The sequence below is a fragment of the Canis lupus genome, chromosome 14 (assembly GCF_011100685.1).
Source record: "Canis lupus familiaris isolate Mischka breed German Shepherd chromosome 14, alternate assembly UU_Cfam_GSD_1.0, whole genome shotgun sequence".
Taxonomy (NCBI): Eukaryota; Metazoa; Chordata; class Mammalia; order Carnivora; family Canidae; genus Canis; species Canis lupus.
Window position 1 is genome coordinate 44,270,765 of NC_049235.1, and position 27,818 is coordinate 44,298,582.

Here is a 27,818-nt window from a genome sequence, read left to right on the forward strand (position 1 = left end):
CTTAGAACTTCAGGGGAGCCTGGGTGGCTCAGTGAATCAAGCGTCTGCCTTCTGCTTGGGTCATCATCCCAGGGTCCTGGGATTGAGGCCCTTCTTCCCCTCCCTTTCCCTCTGCCTGCTACTCTGCCTGCTTGTGCTTTCTCTCTCTCTCTCTCTCTCTCTCTCTCAAATAAAATAAATAAAAAAAGAACTTCCAGGCCAGGCCCTGTCTATAAACTGCTATGAGACTCTTACCACATCTGTCACAAAGCTCCATTGTACCTCACTGGTCACTAATTTCCTTGTGCCATGATCATAATGGCTCTGAACCTGCTTTGCATTCCCCACCCCATCCGTCACCCATCACCAAACTGGGGCACACTGGAATGTCTGGCTGTCTTCAACATCATGCCTGGGCTGAAGGGAATCATGGGTCCCTGTTCAGACCCTCTGTCCACCTAAGTCTACCATGCTGGCATTTCTGTTGTATCCACTCCATATACCCATGGGACAGACACATAGGTGGTCAACCAGAAGCTCAAATGGGAAGCAAGCTGTAAGTCCCCTGTGCTCTGAGATTCCCAAACCTCTGTCAGGGAATCCCAGAGATCTAACAGGGACCTAACAAGGCAATATTAGCAAAATCAAACATATATACTTTTGACTCTTTTTTTTCTTCATTCTTCTTCTTTTTTTTTCTTTCCTGGTTTTTAATAGCCTTTCCACGTTCTTTGTACAGGTTTGGGAGTGTAGAAATAAGCAAAGAGCACTCACATGAGAGTGAGCAAAGACTATTCCTTTCAGAGCCTGCTATAACAAGAAGTCAGCCACCATCACTTGTGTTTGGCAGTGACTCAGGGGTAGGCAGGCAAGTGGGAAAGCTTTGTAGTGAAATAAAAGAAAGCCTTCAAGTGTGCTCTGGGTGGGAATTGTTGGCATGGTGAAGCTGGAAATGAACTAACTATAAGTGGGCCATCCCTATGATTGGTTTGGGGAACCTATTTGATCTTGTCTGGTTAGCCCTGAGTTGGAGCTGAGCAAAAATTAGGGAAAGTGACAGTAAATACCAAGTCATGGCCATTTGAGGTTGATTGCTGCAGAGACTGTAAGTCACAGTTCTTTTTTTATATGTGGTCTAGCCATTGTCCATATGTATTTTCAGTCCTTTAAGAGGGAACAGATATCTCTTGGGGCACCTAGGTGGCTCAGTAGTTGAATGTCTGCCTTTGGCTCAGGGCATGATATCAGGGTCCTGGGATTGAGTCCCACATCGGGCTACCCACAGGGAGCCTGCTTCTCTCTCTACCTAAGTCTCTGCCTCTCTCTGTGTTGCTCATGAATAAATAAATAAAATCGTTTTTTTTTTTAAAGATATCTCTTTCTCTTGATATGTAAGAACTCTTTATAGGTAAGGAGATTCATTCCAAATTGAATCTGAATTTTGAATTTGTTTAAGTGTGTTTATGTTATATCAGTTTTTAAATTTTGTATGAACTATTCATTTTCATAGCCTCTGCTTTAGTTAACTTGGAAAGATTTTTCATATTCAAAATTATATAGTATTTACCTGTATTTTCTTTAATACTTGTACTATTTTTTTATTTTTAATATATTGGAATTTGTGCTCGTGTAAGGTGGGTAGTAAAGACCAGTTTTCCTTTTATCCAAACTGATAGTTGCCTCAATATCACTTATTAATAAACCCATCCATTGCCCATCAATGGATTCTCAAAATAGTTTCACTTTGATGAGATAATAATATCTTTGTGAATTCATAATTCAAGTCTAAGCTTTAAGAGTCCAATGTGGAAGAAGGACAGGGAATACACATTAAGCGAGCAGTTAAAAGAAAATCCAGGATAAATTGCTAAGGTAGAAGTGTGTGTCCCATTGATGAGTTTATTATGTGTTTATAGTTTTTGTCCTTTAAACATATTTGAAATCCATAAATCTTAACTACATCATTCAATGACTTTGACAAAGTGCATCTCAAACTACTATCAAGATAATGAATACCAAGATCATCTCAAAAGCTTCCTCATATTCTTTCCCATTGAGCCGTGCCCCATCCCTACAGAGACAACCATTGTTCTGACTTTTTCCCCATCATACATCAGTTTTGCCTGCAACATACTCTGAAATGCATCAAAAGCAATACATGTCAATTGGAGGATAGAGGATAAATAGGTGGATACCTACATGATAAAGCAAGCATAATAAAATGTTAATGATAAAATTGGGATAATAGGCATATATATATTCCCTGTAAAATGCTTTCAACTTTTTATATGTTTGGAAATGTAAACAATAAAATGTTAGGAAAGAAAAAAGGAAGGCAAAGGCCCAAAGAAGAGCTAAAGCACCCCTGTAAAGGATCAAGATAAGGAAATATTGCTAGATATCAAAAAATATGTAAAGATATGTTAATCAATACAGTGTGGGGTTGGTACAGAGACAGAAAAACTGACCAATAGAACTGAACAGAGAAACCAGAAAAAAAACACACAAATGCAGAAACTTCACTTATGATGGAAATAACATTGAGGATCAGTAGAGGAAGAATAACTTTTTCAAGAAATGGTACTCTGAAAATTGGTCATCCATGTGAAAAAATAAAGTAAGATTCCTTCCTGACAGCATAATAGCACATGAATTAAGGATATAGGTGGGAAGATGAGACTGTGCAAGATTTTGAAGATGTAGTTGACTGATGCTCAGAATCCATTTCCACTTTCCTCTGATGGATATCGCTGTATTGCAGAAATCTTTTTTTTTTTTTTTTTTTAATTCTCAAACTCCCAGTAACTAAGAAACAGGATAAAAATTAGGTTTAATCAATTAGGTGCACTGACATGAGATTTAGAAGGTAGCAATGAGGCCAAGGCCATATACCTGCTTCTTTAGGCTGCTTTCTGTTTCAGGCAAGCCCAGGGAGAGTCCAGCAGGCAGCCTGGCTGGTGGAATGGACAGTTGTGATGGCAGGAGTGCCTGGATTCCCTTCCATTCTTCGGCCACCATGCATCAGAGCTATCAAGATGTGGCTGGTTAGGTGGTTGTGACAGTTTTGTGTAATAGATTTTTGATTCTGGATCATAGATTTTATTTTGATGGTTGATCCAGATCTGATCAGAATTAACACCTTTTTAAACCACTTTCAGGTTAAAATATCTTGATTATGTTTCCTGCATTTAGCCTTGACTAACAATGCATACAATATTAGAAAATACCCTTATGGTCTTGCAGTGGGAAAATATTTCTTAAACAGGATACATACTGGACAAGTCAGAAATCAAAATAATTCACATCTGACTTCAATAAAAGACAACATGAAAAGAGAAAAAACTCACAAAACACTGATGATATTTGCTTCACATATCCTTGGTACAGATCAAAATCCAAAACGGATTTCTTAAAAAAAACTAATATGAATCAATAATGAAAAGAAGGATAAGGATTAAAAGTTGTCAAAATACATGAACAAGAGAAAGAGTAAATGTCCCATAACATGTGAAATTATACTTAACCTCATTGGTAACCAACAAAATGCAAAATAAAACCACAAGATAAAATTCTAACTCATCAGATTGGTAAACATTTAAATAGTGGATCACACAGTGATATTTGAATATTGAAAAAACAGAATCTAAAACACCACTAATAAAATGTATTCTGGGGTGCCTGGGTGGCTCAGTCAGTTAAGGGTCTGCCTTCAGTTTGGGTCATGATCTTGGGGTTCTGGAATCAAGCCCCACATCAGGCTCCCTGTTTAATGGGGAGTTTGCTTCTACTTCTTCCTCTGGCCCACCCCCAGCTCCTTCTCTCTTTCTCTCATTCTCTCTCTCTCTCTCTATCTTTCACACACACAAACAAATAGATAAAATCTTAAAAAAGAAAAGAATGTATTCTACTACAGGAACTTTGGAAAAGAGTCTGTAATTACCTGAAAGAGTCCAACCTGGGCATACCCTATCACACAGATATTTCATTGCCAGGAGTATATCTTTGAGAAACTCTTATACATATGGATCAAAAAATATGAGTAAGAATGTTTCCAGAAGCATTGCTTCCTTGCAAAAAATCAGAAATAATCCAAATGTTCATCAATAGTAGCATAGATGAATGAACCACAGAATGGTTGTTCAATGAAATACTATGCAACAGTGAAAAATGAATGAATTATAGTTACTTGTTGCCTCTTTGTCCTCAGATCTATTCCTTGCCCTTGCAAACTACATTTTCTGGATTCCTTTGCCAACTGACTTCTGGTTAGATGTGCATCCTCCCCAATCAGATATACAAGACGGAAGCTGGAGAGTGGAAGGAAACAGAAATCCAGGTTATTTCTCTCTCTCTCTCTTTTTTTTTTTCTTCTCTGTTTTAGTGGACTTCTTCTAGGATGGGCCACATCTCTGCCATTCTCCACCAGACGATTCTTTTCTCTATGGCTTCAGCTCTTGACACAGTTCTAGGTCTCACCAGATGGCATGGTTCTGGGCTGAGGGTAGACTCCCTGCTATATCCTTCCCACCCTAGTGGTGGAGGGTCTTTGTGCTGTTGCTAAAAGCTGGTTTGCTTCATCATCCTCTACTTCTCGGCTCTTTTATCGTCCATGGAACTAATGCCCTGTATTAAATTTCTTTTGTTTCATACCTAGAATGCTGTTTGTTTTTCTGTTCTTTAACCAATACATACAACTAATTACATCACAAGTGGATCTGAAAAAGCTTTTTTAAAAAAAATTTTAAAAAGCAAATCGTAATAGAATACCATCAATATACTTGCACTTACATAGGCTCCATAAAAATGCAAGAATAATATATTGGTTAGAGATATAAACATATGCTAAATTTATAAAGAAAAAACATTGGAAAAGTCAGCAGTGGAGGTGTAGTTCTGAATCTTACTAAATTACCCTTTAAAAAGAAAATACATGACAAGGTAACAGAATAGCAAAGCCAAAATCCACTGACATCTACAACAAAGTAGGTGACAAGGTACCCTTCTGAAGAACTCAGTACAGGGATCCCTGGGTGGCGCAGCGGTTTGGCACCTGCCTTTGGCCCAGGGCGCGATCCTGGAGACCCGGGATCGAATCCCACGTCAGGCTCCCGGTGCATGGAGCCTGCTTCTCCCTCTGCCTATGTCTCTGCCTCTCTCTCTCTCTCTGTGACTATCATAAATAAATAAAAATTAAAAAAAAAAAGAACCCAGTACAATGAATGTATCTCAGAACTACTGCCTGAGACACAGATGAGAATATTTCACCACTGTTTCCCATCTCCCAGAGTTGTCCCAGAAGATATTAATGCCTTGTTAATAGCACAATGCTTTCAGGTTTGCACATGTGCCAGAATGGCTGAGTAGCCTCCTGCAGATGCTCCACATGGCAGTGGCAGAGAAGCCCACGGCAAAGAGCAAGAGATACTCCAGTGCAGCTGAGCCAAGGGCTGTCAAGAACAGTGAGAGAAAAGTGGTGGGTGAACTGAAGTCAAAGATACATCCAATACAAACCCTGAAGCTTGCCAATAAAAAAAAAAATTTCATTTTAAGTATATATGGAACATTCAGGAAATTTAGCAATAGTTGAGGCCACAAAGGAAACCTCAGTAAACTCCCAAGGACAGATATGGTACAAAGAGCATTTTTTACTTCAATGAAATAAAACTAGAAATCAATTTCAAATAATAATAGTTTTAAGAGATATAAACACATGCACATCTCTGAATCAGGGAGGAAATACAAAACAAAATCACAAAAGTTCTTAAAAATGACAAAAAGGAAAACATTACACATCAGAAGCCGTGATGTACAGTTAAAGCATTAATGAGAAGGAAAATGACATATATGTATGCTATATAAATAAATAAGTATACATATGCAAGAGCATATGCATGTATAAGTACCATATACATAAATTAACTACCAACTCCAAAAGTAGAAGGAAAAAGATAGTAAACCAAAATAAAGCCAAAAGAAGGAACTAATAAGATAAAAACTAAACATAATGAGTTAAAAAAAAAACAGGAAAATAAATAAATAACAGTATTTATTCTACTAATTAGAATTCTATTAATTAGAATGAGTTATTCTAGATATTTTATCTAGAATTATCAGATAAATACAAAGCTGTTTCTTCGGATAAAATAAGTGAAATAGACGAACCATTAGTCAACTAATTAAGCAGGCAAAATGGGGAAATGACTGAGAAGGAGCGTCAATCAAGGACTTCTAACAAATCCTAAGAAATGACTGCAAAGGATGACCATTAGTCATTAGATGGGACTCCATCTTCCCCAGAGCAGTTCATGTCTGCTGTCCCAGTATCACTTCCACTGATCACACACTTTAGATCTCAGTTGGAAAATGTTTTTTTGGTCACCCTAATTTTGCACAGCTCTCTGTATAAATTTGGAAACCCAAATTGAAATGAATAATTTTGTAAATGCTATAAGCAGCAAAATTAACCACAGCAGAGACAGAAAGTATATATAGGATAATTACCTTGGAAGACAAAGAGAAGTTGGTTACATGGATTCTCCCCAAATATGCACCAAGACCAGAAAGTTTCACAAGGAAATTCTACCAAACTTTTCAAAGATCAAATAATAGTAATGTTGCTTAAATTATTCCAGAACACAATGAAAGTAGAAAGACTTCCAAACTCAGTTATGAAAGAAGCAGATTGACATTGAAACTTCAAAAAGATTATACCAAAAAAGAAAATAAACCATTCTCACTTATAAATATCAATGCCAACAACTTAAACTATTAGCCAATAGAATCCATGGCACAATAAAAAAAAAAAAGTATATATTCTAAGTGGTCTCCCCTCCCAGGAGGGGAGCATGTTAAATAGTAGGAAATCTTTTAAATAATTCAGCATATCAATAAAGCTAAGGAGAAAAATTGTATTTTTGTCTTCATAGATGCAGAAAAATTATTTTATGAAACTCAGAATAAACCCATTAAAAAAAACCCTCGATAATATAAAAATTAATGGATGCTTCCTCAATAACTCAATAACCAGTGTGGTACCGCACATATTGGAAAATTTCTAGAATTTCCCTCTAAAGACAGGAAAACTATGCCTACTATCTCCTCAACTATTAAAACATTGTTTTCATATTATATCAGGCAATGCTATTTGTAGAGGCTGCTTTTAGGTAACAGGCTTGAGCAATGGGAGCCTGACTGAGTAAGGTAAAAGGGCCCATAGTGGCCACTGGGGTGAATGCAAACAGGCTCAATTAGGTGACCCACCTCAAAATATCCATAAGCCCTAGCTGACCAATGGACTATTGAAAACCAGGCACAAAAAAAGAAAAAAAAAAAAAAAAGAAAGAAAAGAAAACCAGGCACAGTTACCAAAAATGGAAAAGTCTGTATATTCCTTAACTACAGCTCCCACACCACTGCCTCCTGGTAGATAGAGTCTCAGCTTTGCTGTCCTGCCCACAGCTCCCTTGGAGTATATTCAATAAACTTCTATCTCCCCTTTTCTGCCTTGAGTGAATTCTTTCAGCACCAGCTGGCCTCCACTGATGGGGTCACCCCATACTACTAATAAAGAGAAAAAAATTAGAGATACATGAATTGCAAAGAAAGAGCAATATCTCTCTTACAGATGACATAATTATATATCAGAGAACCCCAAAGAATTGATAGGAAAACTGCAAAACCTCAAGTTTAATAAAATAGCACATTTTAAAATTAACACATAAAAATCAATACCTTTCATATGGATAAAAAACTAGTTAGAAAACATAAAGGAAAAAGTCTTATCTGCAATAGCAAAAATAAAATACTCACATATACTAAAGCATAAACTTAACAAGAAATATTCACAAACTATATGAAAATAACTAAGATAGTCCTAAAAGACAAAAAAAAAAGTAGATCTGAAACTCATAAAGATATGATGTCAGTTCCCTCCTAAATTATTTATGAATTCCACTCAATTCTATAAAAACGCCACTTTTCTGGAGGAGGTAAATTAAATATCAAGTTCTCTGGAAAAAAATAAATGTGCAGGGGCCCCTGGGTGGCTCAGTGGTTGAGCGTCTGCCTTTGGCTCAGGTCGTGATCCTGGGGTCCCAGGATCGAGTCCCACATCGGGTTCCCTGCATGGAGCCTGCTTCTCCCTCTGCCTATGTCCCTGCCTCTCTCTCTCTGTCTCTCGTGAATAAATAAATAAAATCTTTATTAAATAAATAAATAAATAAATAAATAAACGAGCAAGGATAGTCGGAAAACCCCTAAAAAATAAGAACAATGAGACAAGGGATATTAGAACCTTACCAGGTATTAGGACATGTTATAAAGTACATATATGTGTGTGTATATATATATATATATATATATACACACACATAAAGCTACATATATATGTATATATGTATGTATATGTAGCTGTATATATGTGTGTGTATATAAAGGTGACATCTCGAAATGAAGGTGCAGGAAGGGAGTAGACTTTTAAATAAGTGGATAAGTAGAGAGTCATATGGAAAAAGCTGAAATTGAACCCAGTTCTTTTAGGATAGCCCAGTTTCTTTCTTTCTTTTTTTTTTTTTTGATAGCCCAGTTTCTAAATGAATCAGATACTTAAATGTCAAAAAACAAAACCATAAAAATATTTTTTTAGAGGTTGGAGAATTATCCTGTAATCTGAACGTAGAGAAATTTTTACTATGATATATGATATAAATTCCAGAAGCAATAAGGAAAAAAATTGATATATTTGACTATATAACTTTTAAAAAAAATTCTACATGGCAAAAAGGAAGCAAATTTAAAAATAAATGGCAAGTTTGGAAAACATATTTGCAACCTCTATTGTAAATAAAGAGGAAACAACCCTAACATAAAAGCTACTAAGAAAAGTGACATCAGAAGGATGAATGGATTGCTCACAGAAAAGAAATATGAATGTCTCTTAACTATATGAAAGAATATTCAATTTCACTCTAATGAAAGAAATTAGGAATATATTGAGATGTCATTTTGGCAAAAATCCCAAAATTTGACAGCAATTCTGTTAATTGGCTATGAGAAAACAGACAGTACCAGTGTGACCATAAAAGTGTAGTATAGAGGGTTCCCCTTTTTCCACATCCTCATCAACACCTGTTGGTGGGAATACAAACTGGAGCAGCCATTCTGGAAAACAGTAAGAAGGTACCTCAAAAAGTTAAAAATAGAACTACCCTATGATCCAGCAATTGCACTATTGAGTATTTACCCAAGAGATACAAAAATACTGATCTGAAAGTTACATGTACCCCCATGTTTATAGCAGCATTATCAATAGCCAAATTATGAAAAAAAAATCCAGGTGTCCATCCACTGAAGAATGGATAAAGAAAATGTGATATATATATTATATATATAATGGAATATTATTCAGCCATAAAGAAGGATGAAATCATGCCATTTGCAACATCATGGATGGAGCTAGAGAATTGTATGCTAAGTGAAATAAATCAGTCAGAGAAAGACAGATACTGTATGATTTCTCTCATATGTAAAATCTAAGAAATGAAAGAAATGAACATGGCAGGGCGGGGGGCAAAGAAACAACCCAGGAAACAGATTCTTAACTACAGAGAACAAACTGAGGATTACTGGAGGGGAGGTGGGTGGAGAGTGGATTAAATAAGTGATGGGCATTAAGGAGGAAGCTTGTGTTGGACACTGGGTGTTGTGTGTAAGTGATGAATCACTAAATTTGACACTTAAAACTAATATTACACTGTATGTTAACTAACTGGAATTAAAACACAAACTGGGGGGGGGGGGGTAGTGTAATATAGAGCCCAGAGTTAAATGTCTTTTCCTTTTGACCCAATCATGTCACTTCTAGGAATCTTCTCCAAAATAAGATATAGAGCATTTACATCACTCCCAGGATGTTTTTTATGTTCAGTTAGCAACCTTCCTACCATAAGCAACTTTCTGATTTTTTACATGATAAGTTAGACTTGTTTGTTCTTGAATTTAATGTAAAATACAATCATACTCTAGGTTATCTGGATTCTTTGCCCCCCCCCCACAGATTCATTTATATCATTTGGTGCAGTAGTTGTTCACTCCTTTTTACTGTAGTGTAGCATCCCACTGAGTGAGTTAAGCCATAATTTGTTTATCCATTTTCCTGTTGGTAGACATTGGGCTGTATCTGCTTTGGCTTTTTTCTGAAAATTTGTTGAAAAGTCATTTCTCATTGAACTGCTTTGGCAGCCTTGTCAAAAATCAATTTGTGATAGAAGTTTATGGATCCATCTGGTCAATTTCATTAATCAATTTATCTCTCTTTGCTATCTCTATGCCAGTGGGTCCCAACCAGGGTGATTTCGCTCCGCCCTTAGAGGGACAGAGGGAAGGAGGCATTTGATAATGTGTGGATAAATTTATTCATTGTAACAATTCAGAGAGGGGGTGGCTATTGGTATCTAGTAAATAGTGGCCAAAGATGCCGCTTAACATCCTGCAGTGTAAAGGACAATGCCCACAACAAAGAATTATCTAGCCCAAAATGTTAAAAGTGCCAAGGCTGAGAAACATCGGTCCACACCAATACAACACTGCCCTAATTATGGTAGCTATATAGTAAGTCTTAAAATCAAGGGGTGTCTGAGTGACATAATCAGTTAAGCATCCAGCTCTCAGTTTCAGCCCAGGTTGTGATCGCAGGATAGTGATCCCAGGTCAAGAAATCGAGCCCCATATTGAGCTTCAAGCTCAGTGCAGTCTACTTGAGACTCTCTCTTCTGTCCCTCCCACCTGCTCACTCTCTCTCTCTCTCAAATAAATAAATAAATCTTCTTAAAAATCAAAATAAAATGACAATAAAATCAAGTAGTGTAAGTCCTCCAACTTTGTTCTTTTTCAAGATTATTTTGGTCATTTAAACCTTAGGATCTTGAATGGGAATTGCATTGAATCCTTAGATAAACGGAGAACCCAGTCGTCTTAACAATACTAAGTCATCCAATCCGTGAACATGCTCCTGGCTGCTGTATCAGTTGATAGTTTTTTTTTTTTTCCTGTAATGTCCTTGCCTAGTTTTTGTATGAAAATTATGCTGGCCCTATGGAATGTTTTGGGAAGTGTTCCCTTCTTTCTATTTTCTGAAAGATTTTATGTAAACTCAGTATTATTTCTATCTTCAATGTTGGTAAATTTAGCAGTGAAGCCATCTGGACTGGCAGTTTTTCTTTGTGCAGGATTTTAATTATGAATTAAATTTCCTTATAGACGAAAGGCTATTCAGATTTTCTAGTTTTTTTTTCTTGCATTCATTTTGGTAATTTGTGTCATTAAGCATTGCTTTAATGACACTCGACAAATGACACTCTCCAAATTTTTATCATTCAGTTCAAAAAAGTTGTCTTTGATTTTTATTTCTTGTATAATGGACAATTTTGAAATTTGTGTCTTAATAATCAACTATTTGATGGTTTTCCAAACATTGTGAGTTCTTTATTTCTAATTTCATTCCACGCTGGCCAGAAAATATACTCTGTATTATTTCAATCCTTAGAAATTAAGGATGTGTGTGTGCCTGTGTGTTTATGGTCCAGCATGTAGTCTATACTGGGAATGTCCCATATGCTCGTGAAAAGAATGTGTTGTTGAGTGGAACATTCTAAAATGTTAGTTAATTTAATTTGGTTGATAATATTATTCAAGCCTTCTGTATTTCTATTTTTTTAAAGATTTTATTTATTTATTTGAGAGAGAGAGAAAGCGAGAGACCGAGCACCAGCAGAAAGAGGGGGCTGGGAAGGGGCCAAGGAGGAGGGAGAAGCAGACTCCCCACTGAGCAGGAGGCCCAACACTGGGCTCCATCCCAAGACCCTGGGATCATGACCATGAGCTGAAGGCAGATGCTTAACCAACTGAGCCTCCCAGGGATTCCCTCTTCTGTATTGCTGTTTTTTTCTACTTATACTATTAATTACTGATAGAAGGTTAAATCTCTAACTATAATGGTATAATATTTAACTATAATTGTGGATTTCTCTATTCTTTTACTTCTGTCAGTTATTATTTCTTAAACCCTGTTACTAGGAACCTATATACTTATGACTTACGTGTATTCTTGATTAATTAAACTTTTGTCATTACGAAATGTCCCTCTTTAGTGCTTCTTGTCCTCAAGTATACTATGTCTGATATTAATATTCTCATTTGAGCTTTCTTACATCTACTCTGACCTATTTTCCCCCAATTTTTTCCTTTTATTCTATTTGTGTATTTATATATAAGGTCTGTCCCTTATAAACCATATATAGTTTGACCTTTCTTTTTCATGTAGTTGGACAATCTCTGCTTTTTAATTTGAGTGTTCATTTCCTTCATATTTATTTCACTTTTACAAATATGGTTCATTTTAATTCTACAATCTTAATATTTGCCAAGTAGCCCCTCTGTTCTTGTTCCATTTACCCTCTATTCCTGCCTTCTTTTGAATTATTTCTTGAAATTCCATTTCATCACAGCTCTCAATTTACTAGAAACTCCAATTTGTTTTTTTAAGTTATTGTTTTATGATTTGTAATATGCAACTTTAATACATTACAATCTACTTTCTAATTTGATTATGTTATTTTACATACAATGTAAGAATCTTACAACATATTCTTCCCATTACCTCTCTTCCAACCTTTGTTATTATAGAGTCATACATTTTACTTCTGTATGATATAATCTCAACAATAAATTGTTATAAATAATATAAATAATTGTTATTCTTTATGTTTTCACTACCCAATTGTCACCTTAAAAAAATAAGGAGTGAGAAAAATAGGGGCCACCTGGGTGGCTTAGTCAGTTAAACATCTGACTCTTGATGTTGGCTCAGGTTATGATCTCAGGGTTGTGAGACCGAGCCCGACCTCAGGCTCTGTGCTGGGCATGAAGGGCATGGAGTCTGCTTTAGATTCTTTCTCTCCCTCTGCCTGTCCCTCCCACTCATGTTTTCTCTCTCTCTCTCTCAAAACTCAAAAAAAGAAAAAAAATGAGAAAAATAGATTTTATGTTTGTTCACGTTTACTATTTCCATGGGTCATATTTCTTGCTTTTTTGCATGCCTCACAATGTTTTACCATATGCCAGACAACATGGGTAAAAGAACAATAGAAACCAATGTAAATAATATTTGCCCTAAGAAAAAGGCATACTTATTCTTTTGTCATACACCAGCATGGGGGCCTAAATAAATCTAACCTGACGTCAAGCTGGGTTGGGACTTTGTTAATAGCTTTTATTCACCACTGACTCCAGATATTTTTAGGGTAGTATAAGGACCTTCTCTTCACCAGGACTTGAGCTTGATGCATTAATGATTTCAAGATCTCTTTAAGATTCGCTGTCCAGCTGCTCCCCTTCAGCACTGTAGGAGAGCTCTCTCTGCTCAACAGCTCAGCTTTCAGCTTTTTGAGTCATTGGGGGCTTCTGTAAGATCTCTCTCCATCCTGCTGCCCTAATTTGAACCTTTCACAGTCTCTAAGGTCTACGTGGTGATGGTCTGAAGTGCACTGGAGTGATTTCTTTTGGTTTTCCTGCTCTGCTCTTTGCATTCATTCTGTGGGCTCCTGCCTTGGACTAAGTGATGGCCCCAGTGCCTCAAGGAAAATTCTCTTCCCTCCCCTGCCCTGCATGCAGCTTTCAGTGGAGTGGACCACTATACTTAACTTGGAGATGGTGCCATAAGTCTTAAATAAAATATCTTGGCTTTCCTCCAGCCCTCCTGCCCTGCCCCAGCCAGAAGCACACTATCTATCCCCTTGCACTCAAGGCAAAACCCATGGGAAAGTGTAGTGCTCTCTGGCCAGGGTTCTAATTCACCCCTCCAGCTCCTATCCAGCCATTACAATTTCTTTTCATTTATAGCAAATTTTTCTTTCTCCTCTCCTTTCCCAAGTGGTAAAGGCAGCCACTCCTCTATTTTCTCCTAGGAAAGATTAATCACTTTCTCTAATTTTTAGCTTATTTAGCTTTCTTTGCATCCTCGACTCTCTGATAGGTTAAAAAAATCTATGATTTTTGTGGCTTATCTTGTTTGTTCTCATTTTTAAGACCTTGCAATTTTCCATATTCTAACAGCAGAATTCTCTCTCCACCTTCAATTTTAATGAATGCACTTTGAATAGTCACGGAATCTTAACCTCTTATAAATGTTCTCATACATGATTTTCAAAGTTCTACAGAACCTCCAAATATACCTTTTGTCTAAATTGATCCAGGAGATTCTTATTTGACAAGTTAAACTTGATTTTACTATTAATGAGAAAGAGAAAATAAAAGATGAAGCAAAGAAAAGGGAAGAGGATGAGTGTTTGTTAGGTGTCTGCTATAAGGTAAGCATATCAGATGTGTTTGCGGTGTTCTCTCTCTTAATACTGATCACAACCGTATATTACTGCCTCCATTTTATAGGTAGGAGGCTGAGGTCACAGAAACTAAATTGCCTGTGCTCACCAGGGTGTAATTCGACAGGATGGAATCTAAGCCCAGTTTTCTCTAATTCCACATCTTGTCTTTCTTTCCTAGAATGTTATATGCTCAAGACAAGAACATTTATAGGGAAGAGCAAGGAAGTCATGTAGTTAGTAGTGGGTGACCAGGATGAAGAGGTAACACAGAATCAGATCACATGAACCTTGATTCTAGTTGTAGATGTTTGAAATTGACCTCAAAGGCAATTGGTATCATTTTAATTTCCTGGATTGTGATGGGAAGATGAGAAAAGCTTTCCGGGAAACACTGGCAGAGACAAGAGCTGGTTGACTCAGTCTTCACACTGTGTGCACCACCAATCCAAACCCAAATGAACACATGATCTAGTAATAACCATGTGCTTGTTTGCAAATGCAGCTTAGAAGCAGATCCTGTAACTTCCCCTTCCCATAAGAGTGTACCCCCAGGGCCACTCCTCTGTAGGCATTCTAGAGCTGCTGCTGCCAAGCCAGGGTGGACTGGACAGACAGGAGGAGGGGCCAGAGCTCTGCCTAGAGGCCCTTGCCAGAAACCACGTAGCTGACCTTCTCACTGGCAACAGGCTGGAGAGTTTCCCACTGGGCTTTATGAAGGTAGTAATATGAGGCATGTAATTTCCTTGAAATCAAGTACAGAAGTTATAGCTGCTATTTTAAATACATGCTGGGTTTAAAATTTGCTTTCACATATTCCTAAATTGTGTGCCATTTTTCATGCAGTTGAAACTAAAGAGGCAAAGTCCCAAAACTTAAAAAAAAATTCCACATCGTAAAAACCTGAGTCAACACTTTTCCTTATGCTCATAGAGTTAATGAACTTACTTATTAATATTTTTGTAGCACAATTCAAACATGATAACCCTTCATTTAACTACTTCTCCCTGAGCAACAGAAGCTTTAAACTACATTGCACATACCTTAAAATTCTATGTGCCCTTTGGGAAAATATATGTGCTTGCTCCCTCTGTGTTTAGAAACCCCCATAAACAGTGTGGCGTGTCTGCCACTATTACCATCTGGTAGCTGACATCAATTCCCTCGCTGGTTTCCTCCAACAAGGCAGCCTTATATGAACACTTGCAGTAACATTTGACAGGCTTTGGTGACACAGTGGGGATTAGGCTCAGTTCCTTTATTTTCCTGCCTCTCTGGTAGAGGTTTCTCAGAATTCAGGAAAGTCTCAGATTTGGAGAACTCATAACAGCTTAGCTGGAAGGAAACAAGCATGGAAATGGAGATGAATTCGTTCTCCACAGGCCTATTCATTCTCACGTGCTGTGAGAGATAACCAGTGACCAGAGAGTATTGGGGCGCCCTTAATGACTTAGAGCTGCATTAGTCAGCATATTTTCAGCATGTTTTTCATCTTTAGTACACTTACTTAATCGAGCATCAGAGAAGCCATGATAGAATTAATATTCAAGCAAAGCTTTGGATTAGTAACCGAATAAAAGCCACATGGCTCCCTTGCTGTTCTGCTGAGTGTTGATCACCATTTTATACAGTAGCCAGATGTCCAGCTTTGAGAGCATGTTACTCAAAAAGAATAAAATAGCTTGATTTTCAGAAAGGAGCAAATGATGGATCAGATTTGTTTGTTTCACTGATGCAGGAGAATAGAAGAGCATGAAGCATGGAAAGACCACCAATGCAGCTGAGGGAAGTGTCACACCCATGAAAGAGCAAGGTAGAGGCGAGAACACTGGCTCAGGAGAGGAAAGACCTGGGTTCAAGTCACTCTTTGCTTTTAGTAGCTGTTCAGCCTTGACAAGTGATCTAAGTCTCCGAAAATCAGGTTTTCAATCTGTAACCTAAAATAACATATACTTGATAGAGATGTGATGAGAATTAACCAGAATATAGTTAGATTGAAATAGGAACTTAATAAAATGTAGCTAGATCAGAGTGACTGCTGTTTAGATCAGAGTAATGCTCAACATCAGTCAATGTGATTACGTCCCATTCAGTCAAAATGCTGCTCAAAGTTAATGGGACTTTGGCTCAAGGACCTCATAGCTCTAAATTTCTATTGGAAAAGACAAATCAATATAAGCCAGGACCTGGAGACTAGATAGAAATGCATCCAAGTGGAGCAAGTCTTAGAACTGAATTGGCTGCAGGGAATGAGAGAAAATCAAGGTAGAGATAAAAAAGAGATAAAAAAATGGGGTATATGTGAAAATGAGGATATAGCATAAATCAAATATCTAGTCAAGCATCAGAAGACGTCAGTGTCAGGTCCTGACAGGTGAGTAGCATATCATCAGAGGCATTCAGGCAGCCAGCTGATATTGGAAAATAGGGATAAACCTACCCCCTTTATTTTTTTTAAAGATTTTTATTTATTTATTTATTTATTTATTTATTTATTTATTTATTTAGTGATTGAGAAGAGAGAGAGTTCATACAAGCAGGGGGAGAAGCAGGCAGGAGAGGGAGAAGCAGACTCCCTACCAAGTAGGGAGCCTGATGCAGGGCTCATTCCCAGGATGCTGGGATCATGACCTGAGCTAAAGGCAGACGCTTAACCATTGAGCCACCCAGGTACCCCAACCCACTCCATTTCAATGCAATTCACCCACATTCCTGGGAAGATGTTATTATCAAGGCCAAAATACCAGAAATAATTCAAAGTTTTATTTAAAATTTGATTGTTCCTTTTACCCTTGGAGTGGTATGCTTCCTGTTGCTCAGCTGCACCGTCTTGTCCACGTGAGGGACAACCGTTGCACACAGTGAGACTTTCACTTATGTAAATAAAAAGTGTTTGGGTAAATCCAAAAAAGAAAAATTGATTGTTCTTAAAACCACATATAACATTGTCCCTATAGAAAGGCCGGAATTTTTTGCTCTTTCTCGGAAAGATAGGTAAGTAACTGCTGTATTCTTCCAAATTTCAAAATTTGGCTTCCTTGGCCATCATCCTCTCCCATAATCCATGTAAGGAATTTTGAGATTGTGGTGACACTGTATTTTATTTGCCACACTGTCTAAGGATGTTAGGCAGTGCTTAACACACTTCCTGCACATAATTCCTCAACATTAAGCTGGATTGATGGATGGGTAGTTAAATGGATGATGGATAGCTGAAAACATTATCACTCCTTTGTCTAGATTATCTTTTTCTGCCTTTCACTCAAAATCCATCTTCTCTCTTCAAAGACCTCACTTTATCTCCAAAGAAACCGATCCTTGCTGCTTTCCTGATGATCCCACTTGACTCAGGTCTGCAAAAATGCACATTGTGTCCATAATTTTTTCTGTGTCTGTCTACCTTCATTTCTACCAGATTATGAGCTCCTAAAAGGTAGGGACGGAATCATATTTATGTTTAACTCTTTAACCAGGGGTTAACTTAATATCAGGCATGACATCGAGTTATAATTTCAAAACTAAAGGCATCAGAAAAATCTTGACAACAGCCCGGAAGAAATGACAAATCACACATAGAGGAATATCAATTTAGATGATAGAAAATTTCTCATTTGAAACCATAGATGTCAGAGGAAGTAGCGTAATATTCTTCAAGTATTGAAATAAAAAAAAAAAGAAAGAAAACCTGTCCATTTCAAACCTATATCTGGTGATATTATCCTTCAGGAATTAAAGGGAGATAAATGCACTCTCTGACAATGGAAAACTAAAAAAAAATGTGGTGCTATCAAATACATTCTTTAAAATTTAACTGAAGTAAGTTCTTCTAACAGAAAAGAAATGATAAAAGAATCTCAGAGCATCCGGAAAGAAGAAAGAACATTGGAAAGAATAGAAATATGGAAGTTTATAAGAGCCTAACTTTTTCCTTATGAGTTTTATGAAATAATATTTGATGATTAAAACAAAAATTAGAACACCATTTGTTATTTTAGACAATGATGCTTAAAAGCGGGGAAGGGAAGGGATGTAAGTGAAACTCAGGTTTCCACACTTCACTTGAAGCATTAAAGTGTTGATACCAGTAGACTGTTAGTCTTAATGTTTCTGAATGTTTTTATGCATGTTTATGTCTGAGATTAATATTTAAGGCAGTGGACTTTGACTAACTCAGACTGTCCCCCTTATCTGTATGGGCCACATCCAATCAGTTGATGGCTCAAATAGAACAAAAATAACCTCCCCTAAATGAGGAGATTCTGCTAGCAGATGGCCTTTATACTTGAATGGCCTGAGTCTCTAGCCTAACAGCCCACCCTGAAGATTTTAGACACACCAGCTTCCATAACCACATGAGCCAATTCCTTAAAACAAATCCTTTTCAATGTATATATTGGTTCTGTTTCTCTGGAGAACCCTGACTAATACAGAGATATGCTCAAACAGTCTCTAAATAAACGAAGATGGAATCCTAAAACATGCTCAATTGACTTGAAGGAAAGGCAAGAAAAAAGAAACAGAGGAATAAGAATCAGAAGAAACAAAAAGAAAACAAGTAATAAAAAGTCAGAGTTAAATGCCAATATATCAATAATTATCTTAAATGTAAATGGTCTAAATATATCAAATAACAAAGATGAAGAATGTCTACCCAACTATATGCTGCTTATGAGAAATTCCCTTCCAATTCAACAATATAGATAAGTTGAACATAGAAGGATGGAAGAAGATATGCACTGCAACCAATTTTTAAAAAGCATGAGTGTCATATTAATATGACCAAATAGACTTCACAACAACAAAAATTTACTAGAAACAAAGAGGAGCATTACAAATAATGGGATCCCTGGGTGGCGCAGCGGTTTGGCGCCTGCCTTTGGCCCAGGGTGCGATCCTGGAGACCCGGGATCGAATCCCACATCGGGCTCCTGGTGCATGGAGCCTGCTTCTCCCTCTGCCTGTGTCTCTGCCTCTCTCTCTCTCTGTGTGTGACTATCATAAATAAATAAAAATTAAAAAAATAACAATTAATATATCAGGAAGACATAATGATCCTAATTGCCTAAGCACCAGATGACAGTCTCAGACACATAAAGCATACTAACAGAATTGAAAGGAGAAATAGACAAATCAAAATAAAAGTTGGAGACTGCAACACTCCTGTCTCTGCAACTAGACAAAAAGTTATCAAAGAAATTGAAGATGTAAACAACACAATGAACAATATCTAACTGAAAAATATAGAACACCTCCATATACATTTTTTTCAAGAAATCATAGAATATTCACCAAGATAGACTATTTCTTGGGCCATAAGAAAAGCCTCCAAATTTAAAAGAATTGATATTATATAAAGTGTGCTCTCTAACCACAGTAGAACCAAACTAGAAATCAGCAACAGAAAGATAATAGAAAAATCTGTAAACATGTGGAAATTAAATAACACACTTTTAAATAACCCATGAATCAAAAGAGAAGTTTGAAAAAATATTTTAAATACCTAAAGTTAAATTTAAAAAGCTATAGCACATCAAAATATGTGGAATGCAGCTAAAGCAGTGTTGAGAGGGAAATTTATATCATTAGTGCTTACATTCAGAATGAAGAAAGGTCTCAAATCAGTAACCTAAGTTCCTACCTCAAGAAACCAGTAAAAGAAAGACAAGATAAATTCAAAGCAAGCAGAAAAGGAGAAGCAATACACATAAGAGCAGAAATCAATTAAATTGAAAATAGGAAAACAATAAAGAAAATCAATGAAACACAACTGGTTCTTTGGGGGAAAAAATCAATAAAATTGATAGGCCTTTAGCAAAACTGATGAGAATAGAAGGCACAAATCATCCAAATCAAGAATGAAATAGGGAGTATCTCTATCCTACAGCCATTGAAAAGATAACAAAGGAACAACTTTATGCTCATTCAATAATTTAGAAGAAATGGACCATTCCTTGAAAAACCACCAACTACCAAAATTTAACCAAGATGAAATATAGCCCTGGAATCAGTAAAGAAGTTGAATTTGTAATTTGAAGGCTCCCCAAAGAATTTTCTAGGCCCAGATGGTTTTAATGGAAAATCTACTAAACATCTGAATAGGACAACACCAGCTTATCATAGTTTCTTCCAGGAAGTGAAAGAAAAAGGAATACTTCCCAAGGCATTATATAAGGTCAGCACTAATTAGCGAAACCAGCAAACAACAGCACAAAAGACAGTATATCTATCTCTTTGTTTATTTCATGTACATCTGTAATTATTTCAAATAAACAAATAACATTATCTCTCTTTTCAATAAGCACTTATTAAGTATTTGGTAGTTAATTCCTGAAATGTTGAATGTTTTTCATTTTTAATCCAATGAGAATAAATGATATCAGAATTTATTGATTAATTCAAATAATCTTCTGTTACCTAGAGCTAAAAGGTATTCAGAACTGCCCAAAGCAAAGACATAGACATTTATTTACCAGAAAATATTGATCTAAAACAGTTATTTCTCCTCTCTAATGGCTGAAAGAGACAACCAAAGAGATCTAGCAAGATGTCTGGGATAAAACCAGCCTGCAAATTTTCAGTGAGCTTGCTTTCACACACACTCTCTCTCTCTTTCTCTCTCTCTCTCTCTGTCCCTTGATTGGGAAACTAGAGTCCCATCACCCCTCAACACAGAAACTGCCTTAGATTGATTTTGGAAGGCAAATATTTCAAGTGCACACTTGATAGGCTATTGACTAAAATAAATTGTCTGGAAATGTTCATCACTGTGATCATTCTCATTCGTAAAGATTGAATATTTGTGATTAAAATGAAAATATATTCATTTAAAGCTAGTTACCATTAGCCATCCATCAGGAATGAAGCCAGAAGCCAATTGAGCCACACATCAGGGGCTCTTGGACCTACAAATCATGTCATGGACACAATGGCTCCTTGCACTTTACACTCGGAGCTTTGTAGGCCAAGGGGTCTATGACTTCAACACTGCACATATGTAGCTGTTATTTAGAGCTCTCTGAGGTATAGATTTACATTACCATCTGCCATCTCAGTTGCTGTTTACATCTGCCTTAAAAGGAGGAAGGGGGTTGGGCATAATCAATTAAAGTGTTTGTAGAAAGCCCTGGGAAAAAAACACCACCACCACAACACCCTGAACTTGGGATAAGTACACATGTCCATCCAAAAAGGAAGTAAGCAATTCATACTCTCTTCTTTCTTTGAAATATTCCCTTTGAGTTGGGGAAATTAAGTGACAAAAGAGTGTTTTAAAATTCCTAACACTTCAGCTTTTCTGAAGAGCTTCAGAAATATTCTCAACTATATATGTTTTAAAATTTATTCATAAATGTATTGGTAAATGAGACGTAATATAAATTTAACACTTTTGCTCTGTGAAAGACTCTGTTAGGAGTTTGAAAAGACAGACCATAAACTGGGAGAAAGCATTTGCAAAGCTATATTTCTTATAAAGGACTAGTATCTAGAATACATAAGAAATTCTTAAAACTCAACAGTAAAAAAACAAACAAACAATCCAGTTAGAAAATGAGCAAAAGACATGAAGAGACATTTCACCAAAGAAACATAAAGATGGTAAATAAACTCACAAAAAGAGGTTTAACATCATCAGTCTGCAGGGGAATACAAGTTAAAACCACCATGAGATAGCACTATATGCCTAGAAGAATGACTTTAAACAATTATAATAACACTGAATACTGGCAAGTAGGCAGAGAAACTGGATCACTCATAAATGGCTGGTGGAAATATAAAATGGTGGAGCCACTTATATTTATATTTCCAGTGGAGCCACTTTATATTTATATTTCCAGTGGAGCCACTGGAAAACAGTTTGGCAATTTCTTATAAAATTAAACATGCAACTGCCATACTAGCCACCAATTGTACTCCTGGACATTTATCCCAGAGAAATGAATATTCACATTAATATAAAAGTCTATACATGAATTTTTTAACAACTTTATTTGTAATAGCCAAACACTAGAAACAATGCAGATGCCCTACAACAGGTGAATGCTTACATGTTGGTACATACCATGGAATATTAGGCAGCAATTAAAAAGGAACAACTTGGATGAATCACCGGGAATAATGCTGGGCTGGAGCAGGGGGGCCGGGGGGGCGGGCGGAGAAGTCAAATCCAAAAAAAATTGTACTGTATGATTCCATGTATATAACATTTTAGAAATAACAATATAGAAATGGAGAACGGGTTAGAGGTTGCAGGGGTTAAGGAGTGGGTGGGAGCTAAGAGAATAAGGAATGGGATGGGAGGCAGAGCAACATGAGTAATTCTTGTGGTGATGGGACTGTCCTATATCTTGACTGTATCAATACCAATATACCAGTTGAGATACTGTCCTCCAGTTTTACAAAATGGTACCATTGGAAGAAATTGCTTGAAGGGTACAGGAGGCTTCTCTGTATTGTTTCTTATAACTGTGTGTGAATCTAAATTATCTCAAAAAATGTTTAATATTAAAAAAGAAGTGAAGAGTTTAGGAAATAAAGTGTATTTTTTCTACTCAAGTTTGGAAATAAAGATGCTGCTAACCCACTGGCCAAAAAGGCTGTTGATAAGAAGATAAAGCAGATGGTTGGGAACAGAGAGCTGCTTCTAGGGACTTTCTCTTAGCATCCAGAGCCCCCCTTTCTAGCCAGGAGCATTACTTTTTGGTAATGCTTTCATCTCTTACAAGGATGTTCCACTAAGGACCAAGACAAACTGGATCCAACAAGGAAGCCTGCTCCCTGCCAATTTGTGACTTTGGCCTCTGAATAAATTCTAATCCTGGGAGTCAACCTCAGGATGAGTTTAATACCATCCAGCCCTATTTCTGGGATGCTGGAAAATGGAAAGGGGGAATGAACCACTCAATACTGGTGACTAACAGGTGTTGAAGCCAGTGAGGGACTTCTCAAGATCTGCCCTGCATGCAGCCTTTGGAAGGTGAGGAACCCACATGCCTGGATTCCACTCATACCTCTTCTGTGAGTACTAGCTGTTGGGTATCACTGGCCCCTGATCTTCTGGCTGCCCTCAGGGGACTTAAGCCCCTCCGGCTGATCCCTACTTCATCCCCTACACTAACCTTCCAGCTCTTCATGCCCAGATCACTGATTCTAAACTGCTCCTCTGATCAGCATAGGACATTTCCTCCAGTGAACTTGCCCCAAACACAGAGCCTGCCTCTCCGTATGACAGCACAGCACACTCACAGCCTTGCTTCAGCATCCTGGAGTGAATTCCTCATATTAAAACATTTGATTTCATTCCTCTGAAGCAACAACTTTTTCCTGGCCTCCATACCCCAACCTAGATGGTGATGGCTGCTTTCTTCTCTCTGGGCTGTTCTCTCCAAAATGCTCTTTTTGGTCAGCCGTACTACCAATTGGTTAGGAGCATGGCCTCTACCTCCGATTGCCCAGTTCAAACTCTAGCCTTACCACTTTCTAACAGTGAGGTCTTATGCAGATGATTTATCAAGTCGGCCCCCCATCAGTGAAATGCGGATGATGATGATGGCCTCTTCTCTGGCAAGAGTGTTACGAAGATGAAATGAGTCAGTAGGTGTAAAGAAGGGTGCCTCGCACATGGGAAGCCTTAAGTAAATGCCAGCGATTGCTATTCTTCTCACCCTGATACCACTCTGAGAGGCCCAGGTGGTGAGTGAAAGTGTCTTGAATTTAATCTCAAGTAGATTTGAGGGTTAAAATTAACTGTGGTGTCTTTTGGGCAAGTCACGTAATCTGTGCCTCACCTTCCCTATTTGCAGTCAGGCCAAACAACAACAACAACAACAACAACAAAAAAAAAACCCTACTCCATAGGGTTGTTTCAGAGATTGAAGGGTCTAGCTGGCTTGTCTGATCTCTTCAGCCTTGCACACGAGGTACTCAAAGCACAATTCTGTATTGTGTTTTCAAAATAGACAATTATTGCAGTCGGGAGCAGCAGCTAGATCAGTCCTCCTTCCCTCTCCATCCCCCTTGCCCTGGCGCCTGTGAAACGGAGCATCCCCATGGCAACAGAGGCAGCTGGTCCCTTGATAAGAGGAGCTGGAGCCGGGCTGCAGCCACTGCTGCAGAGAAGCCGGCCCAGCTTCAGGGAGGAGGCTTGCCCTCCCCATCTCTCGCCTTATCCCGGCACCTGCACTGATTGGTAAGTGCTTCAGATTTTTACTCCAAAAACTTTTGTGGCAAGAAAAGCAAATTTCCAATAAGTCACAGCTTCTCTATGGTTGCTGGGACAAAGAGGTCTGCTGCTGGTGAAGCAAGGGGAGGGGAGGGGGTGCCGGGGCAGGGGTGTGTTTTGTGGAGCCAGGCTAAACTGGGGCTAGGTGGGGAGCAGGAAAAGTCGTCACCTTCAAGACATGTTTTCTAAGAGAAGTAGAGTCCCGGATTTCGTGAAAATCACAGCTCTCAAAAATTAGGTTACTAAATTTCGAGAACGGTGGTGTATCCGCATATCCGCACAGTGTGGGAGGCTTATCTTCTAAGGCTGGGGAGAGTGGGCTTACCAAAGAAACCTTTCCATGCCCTACTTCAAGTAAGAGTCACTCCTCGAGGAATACTGCAAATTTAGTCTTTTAATGAACAAACTTGATTTTACACCGTAGTACTTTTTGACCTGAATTAAATCCTCTAGTTAGAAAGAGATGTGACAAAGGATATGAATTTTACATAATCAGACGCCACATTGAGCTGTGGACATAACCTTCTCATTTTTTATTCCATCAAGTAAATCCAGAGATGATTACTTTGGGGAAATTCTTTAGAGTTTTTTAGAATTTCATCATGACTAGGCGAAGTGTCAGCTCGCTCCTGAGAGTCAGTAACACCATGTTCCCCAGACTTGGAAAGGGGTGTCCTGCCCTTGGCTTGTAACTTGGATTGCTCTAATCTCATTATTAGCTTCAGAGGAAGCCAGAGATGGGGCAAGGACCTGGTTCCAGTGGTTCAGTTGAGATATACATGTTGTAAACCCAAGGGGAGGGCAGCGAAAACAAACAAAGCAACCTACACTTCTTCAAGTGCCAGCATGCGCAGCAATCTGGGTTGGAAGCTTTACACACGCTGTATCGTGAATACTTTCAATCCTGGAGAAGAGCCACCATCAGCCCATTTTACAGATGTGGAAACTAAGTTTCCAGGAAGACGTACCACTTTCCCAAGTTCGCTCAGCTAGGGAGTGGTGCAAGTAACCAAACATTTGCTTCTTCCACCCCATATTGCACCAAATGCTTGCAGTCAGTGACCTTGAGTTAAACTTCATATTCTAACATCCAACCAAGAATCCTACTGGGTATTAAGAGAAAGGACAAAGTGGCCAGACCCACTTCTGACACTTCTGACCTCAGACTGAACTGACCAATGTTATTTAGCTGAGGAACTGGTATAACTGCCCTAAAGGAGGAGCTGGCGCTGCGCTCCTGGAGGCGGCTCCCCCTTCGGCTTCAGCAGCCTGCCTTGGCCGGTCTGTCCTTCCACAAAGTGGTGGAGGTCCTTCCCAGGCCCCTGATCTCCCAGTTCCTGTTCTTAAAAGAGAAAGTGACTCTTATCATTAAATGCACAGCTGACCTTGTGTACTGTGTGATGTCAGTTAATAGATCTCCTCCCTCAGTGGTATTTGCATTTGCAAGTGTCTCTCTGTGGGGGGAAAAAAGACTTGTCCCTTGTGAAAAGTAAAAATTAGCAAGAGGAAATTGCTAGAGTTTAGTATCAGGCTCCTGAAAACCTCAGACCCCTGAAACCACGTCGTTGGTTTCCTTCTTGTACGTGCTACACCAAGCCACCCTCACGCTCTCAAACATTGAGAAAGTTAGTACAGATCCACCAGCCTTTACTCTCTAATGGAGAAATCTGAAAAAATTCTGAAAACCAGAAGTTTGTTGTTGTGGTTAAGTTCAACATAAATTTGTTCGGTAGCAAGACCTGAGCTGAGAGGAGATGAATCTCGGTGTGGTCTTTAATCACATCATTTGGTGCAAGCGTTCAGATTTTTGCTATGGAAGTAGTGCGTGCGATTGTGGTGATTCCTGCTTCCCTCTGAAGGGTGTCACAAATGTCCCGATTTCCACAGCTCCTGTGGCTCCGGGCTTCTCAGGTGAGGGTAGGCAGCCCGATACCATTCCAAACCATCACTGTGTGAGTGTTAAAATTCAGAGACTACACTGAACACCCAGGAAACAGCACGAGAACGAATGTTAAAGGGTCGCAAACCTTTGCAGGAGAGAACAGTTTATGTAATACCCACAAGGCACCTTGACAGTCCCCAGCCTCCTGGGTGGAATCTGAAGACCCAAGGGACCAGGTCTTTGGGTACGAAAGAAAGAGCTCAAGCTTCAGAAGTTCCCAAATTACAGCAAGTTGTTCTGGGAGATGATGAAAACTTCCAGGGCAGCAAGACGAGGGAGGGCAGGGTCCCCTGGCCTGGGCTTGGGGTGGGGAGGCTGAATTAAGGAAAAGAAAGCATGGATAAGGTCAGGAATCATAGGTGGAAATATTCCACTTCTTAGCTCAAGAATTAGACTGGCTGGTGTCTTACAGTGGCTCACTCTTAAAGAGCACCTCTTCTTACTGAGGAGAGAGAGGAATGTGGAGGGGATAGGGAGACCCAATTATCTTATACTAACATTCAACACGCAAGTAAGAGGACAGTTACTAATAAGGTGATGCTAAACCAGACCTCTCTCTCCTAGAGTATTTGTTCCTTTCTTTGTGTGCAGCTTTTCCGCCCAGGAGACCTTAGTGACATCATCTACGATATAAGTATCTTTTAATCCCCTGGGCAAAACGTGACCCCGCCAGCACAGGGTATTTTTGTGCTATAAAAGTCCCAAATCTGCAAACCATCTCTCAGCCCTGTAGCCAACGGAGGCTTGCCAGTCCATCACCAGCATTCTTGCAGTCACACTGGTTGAAAATAGTGTTGTTTCCCCCCCGTGGACACTAAGGGGCTATCTTGGGAAATAAGCACATCTCCTCGCCTTGTCCAGGGACTTCCACACTTGCACAATTCACTTGCCAAGGGCAGGCTTCCCTCTCTCAAGTCCAGGACTCTGAAAGCCGTTTTGTTCAGATGAAGCCTGGCCCTCCTGTGGCCCAGCATCTGGATGAAAATGAAAGATTTGATTTTTTTTTTTTTTTGGTACTTTTTGGTTATACAAGCAGGTCTTCTTTCGCTAAGTCACATGCTATGGTAACACTAATGTTACAGAACAATGACTGCCATGTACTCAGTACCTGCAACGTGCGAAGAAGGGAGCTGTTCTGTTTAACCTTTATGGTAACTGTCAGGTACATACTATTATCTCTATGTTACAGATAAGAAAAGGGAAGGTAAGAATGGGATAGGGGGACAGACAGGGACCTACATTCCTGGGTGTCCATCTGTGGGTGCACCACAAAGATGCTAGCCTTTGCTCATTCTATCATAAC

The 27,818-nt window shown here is 38.5% G+C and overlaps 1 protein-coding gene across 4 annotated transcripts in view; it reads left to right on the forward strand.

The window, feature by feature from the left end:
• The first annotated feature begins 340 nt into the window (after window positions 1-340).
• PPP1R17 (protein phosphatase 1 regulatory subunit 17) overlaps window positions 341-27,818 on the forward strand; it is a 42,852-nt gene continuing 15,374 nt past the window's right edge. The window contains exons 1-2 of one of the 4 annotated variants that reach the window (XM_038557255.1): window positions 344-535; window positions 24,311-24,540. In XM_038557255.1, the coding sequence (XP_038413183.1) occupies window positions 24,401-24,540 (140 nt within the window). In that variant the 5' untranslated portion in view covers window positions 344-535; window positions 24,311-24,400. Of the gene's footprint in view, window positions 536-24,310; window positions 24,541-27,818 lie in introns of those variants that run through there. The other 3 variants (XM_038557254.1, XM_038557251.1, XM_038557252.1) reach the window with 3 other exon arrangements.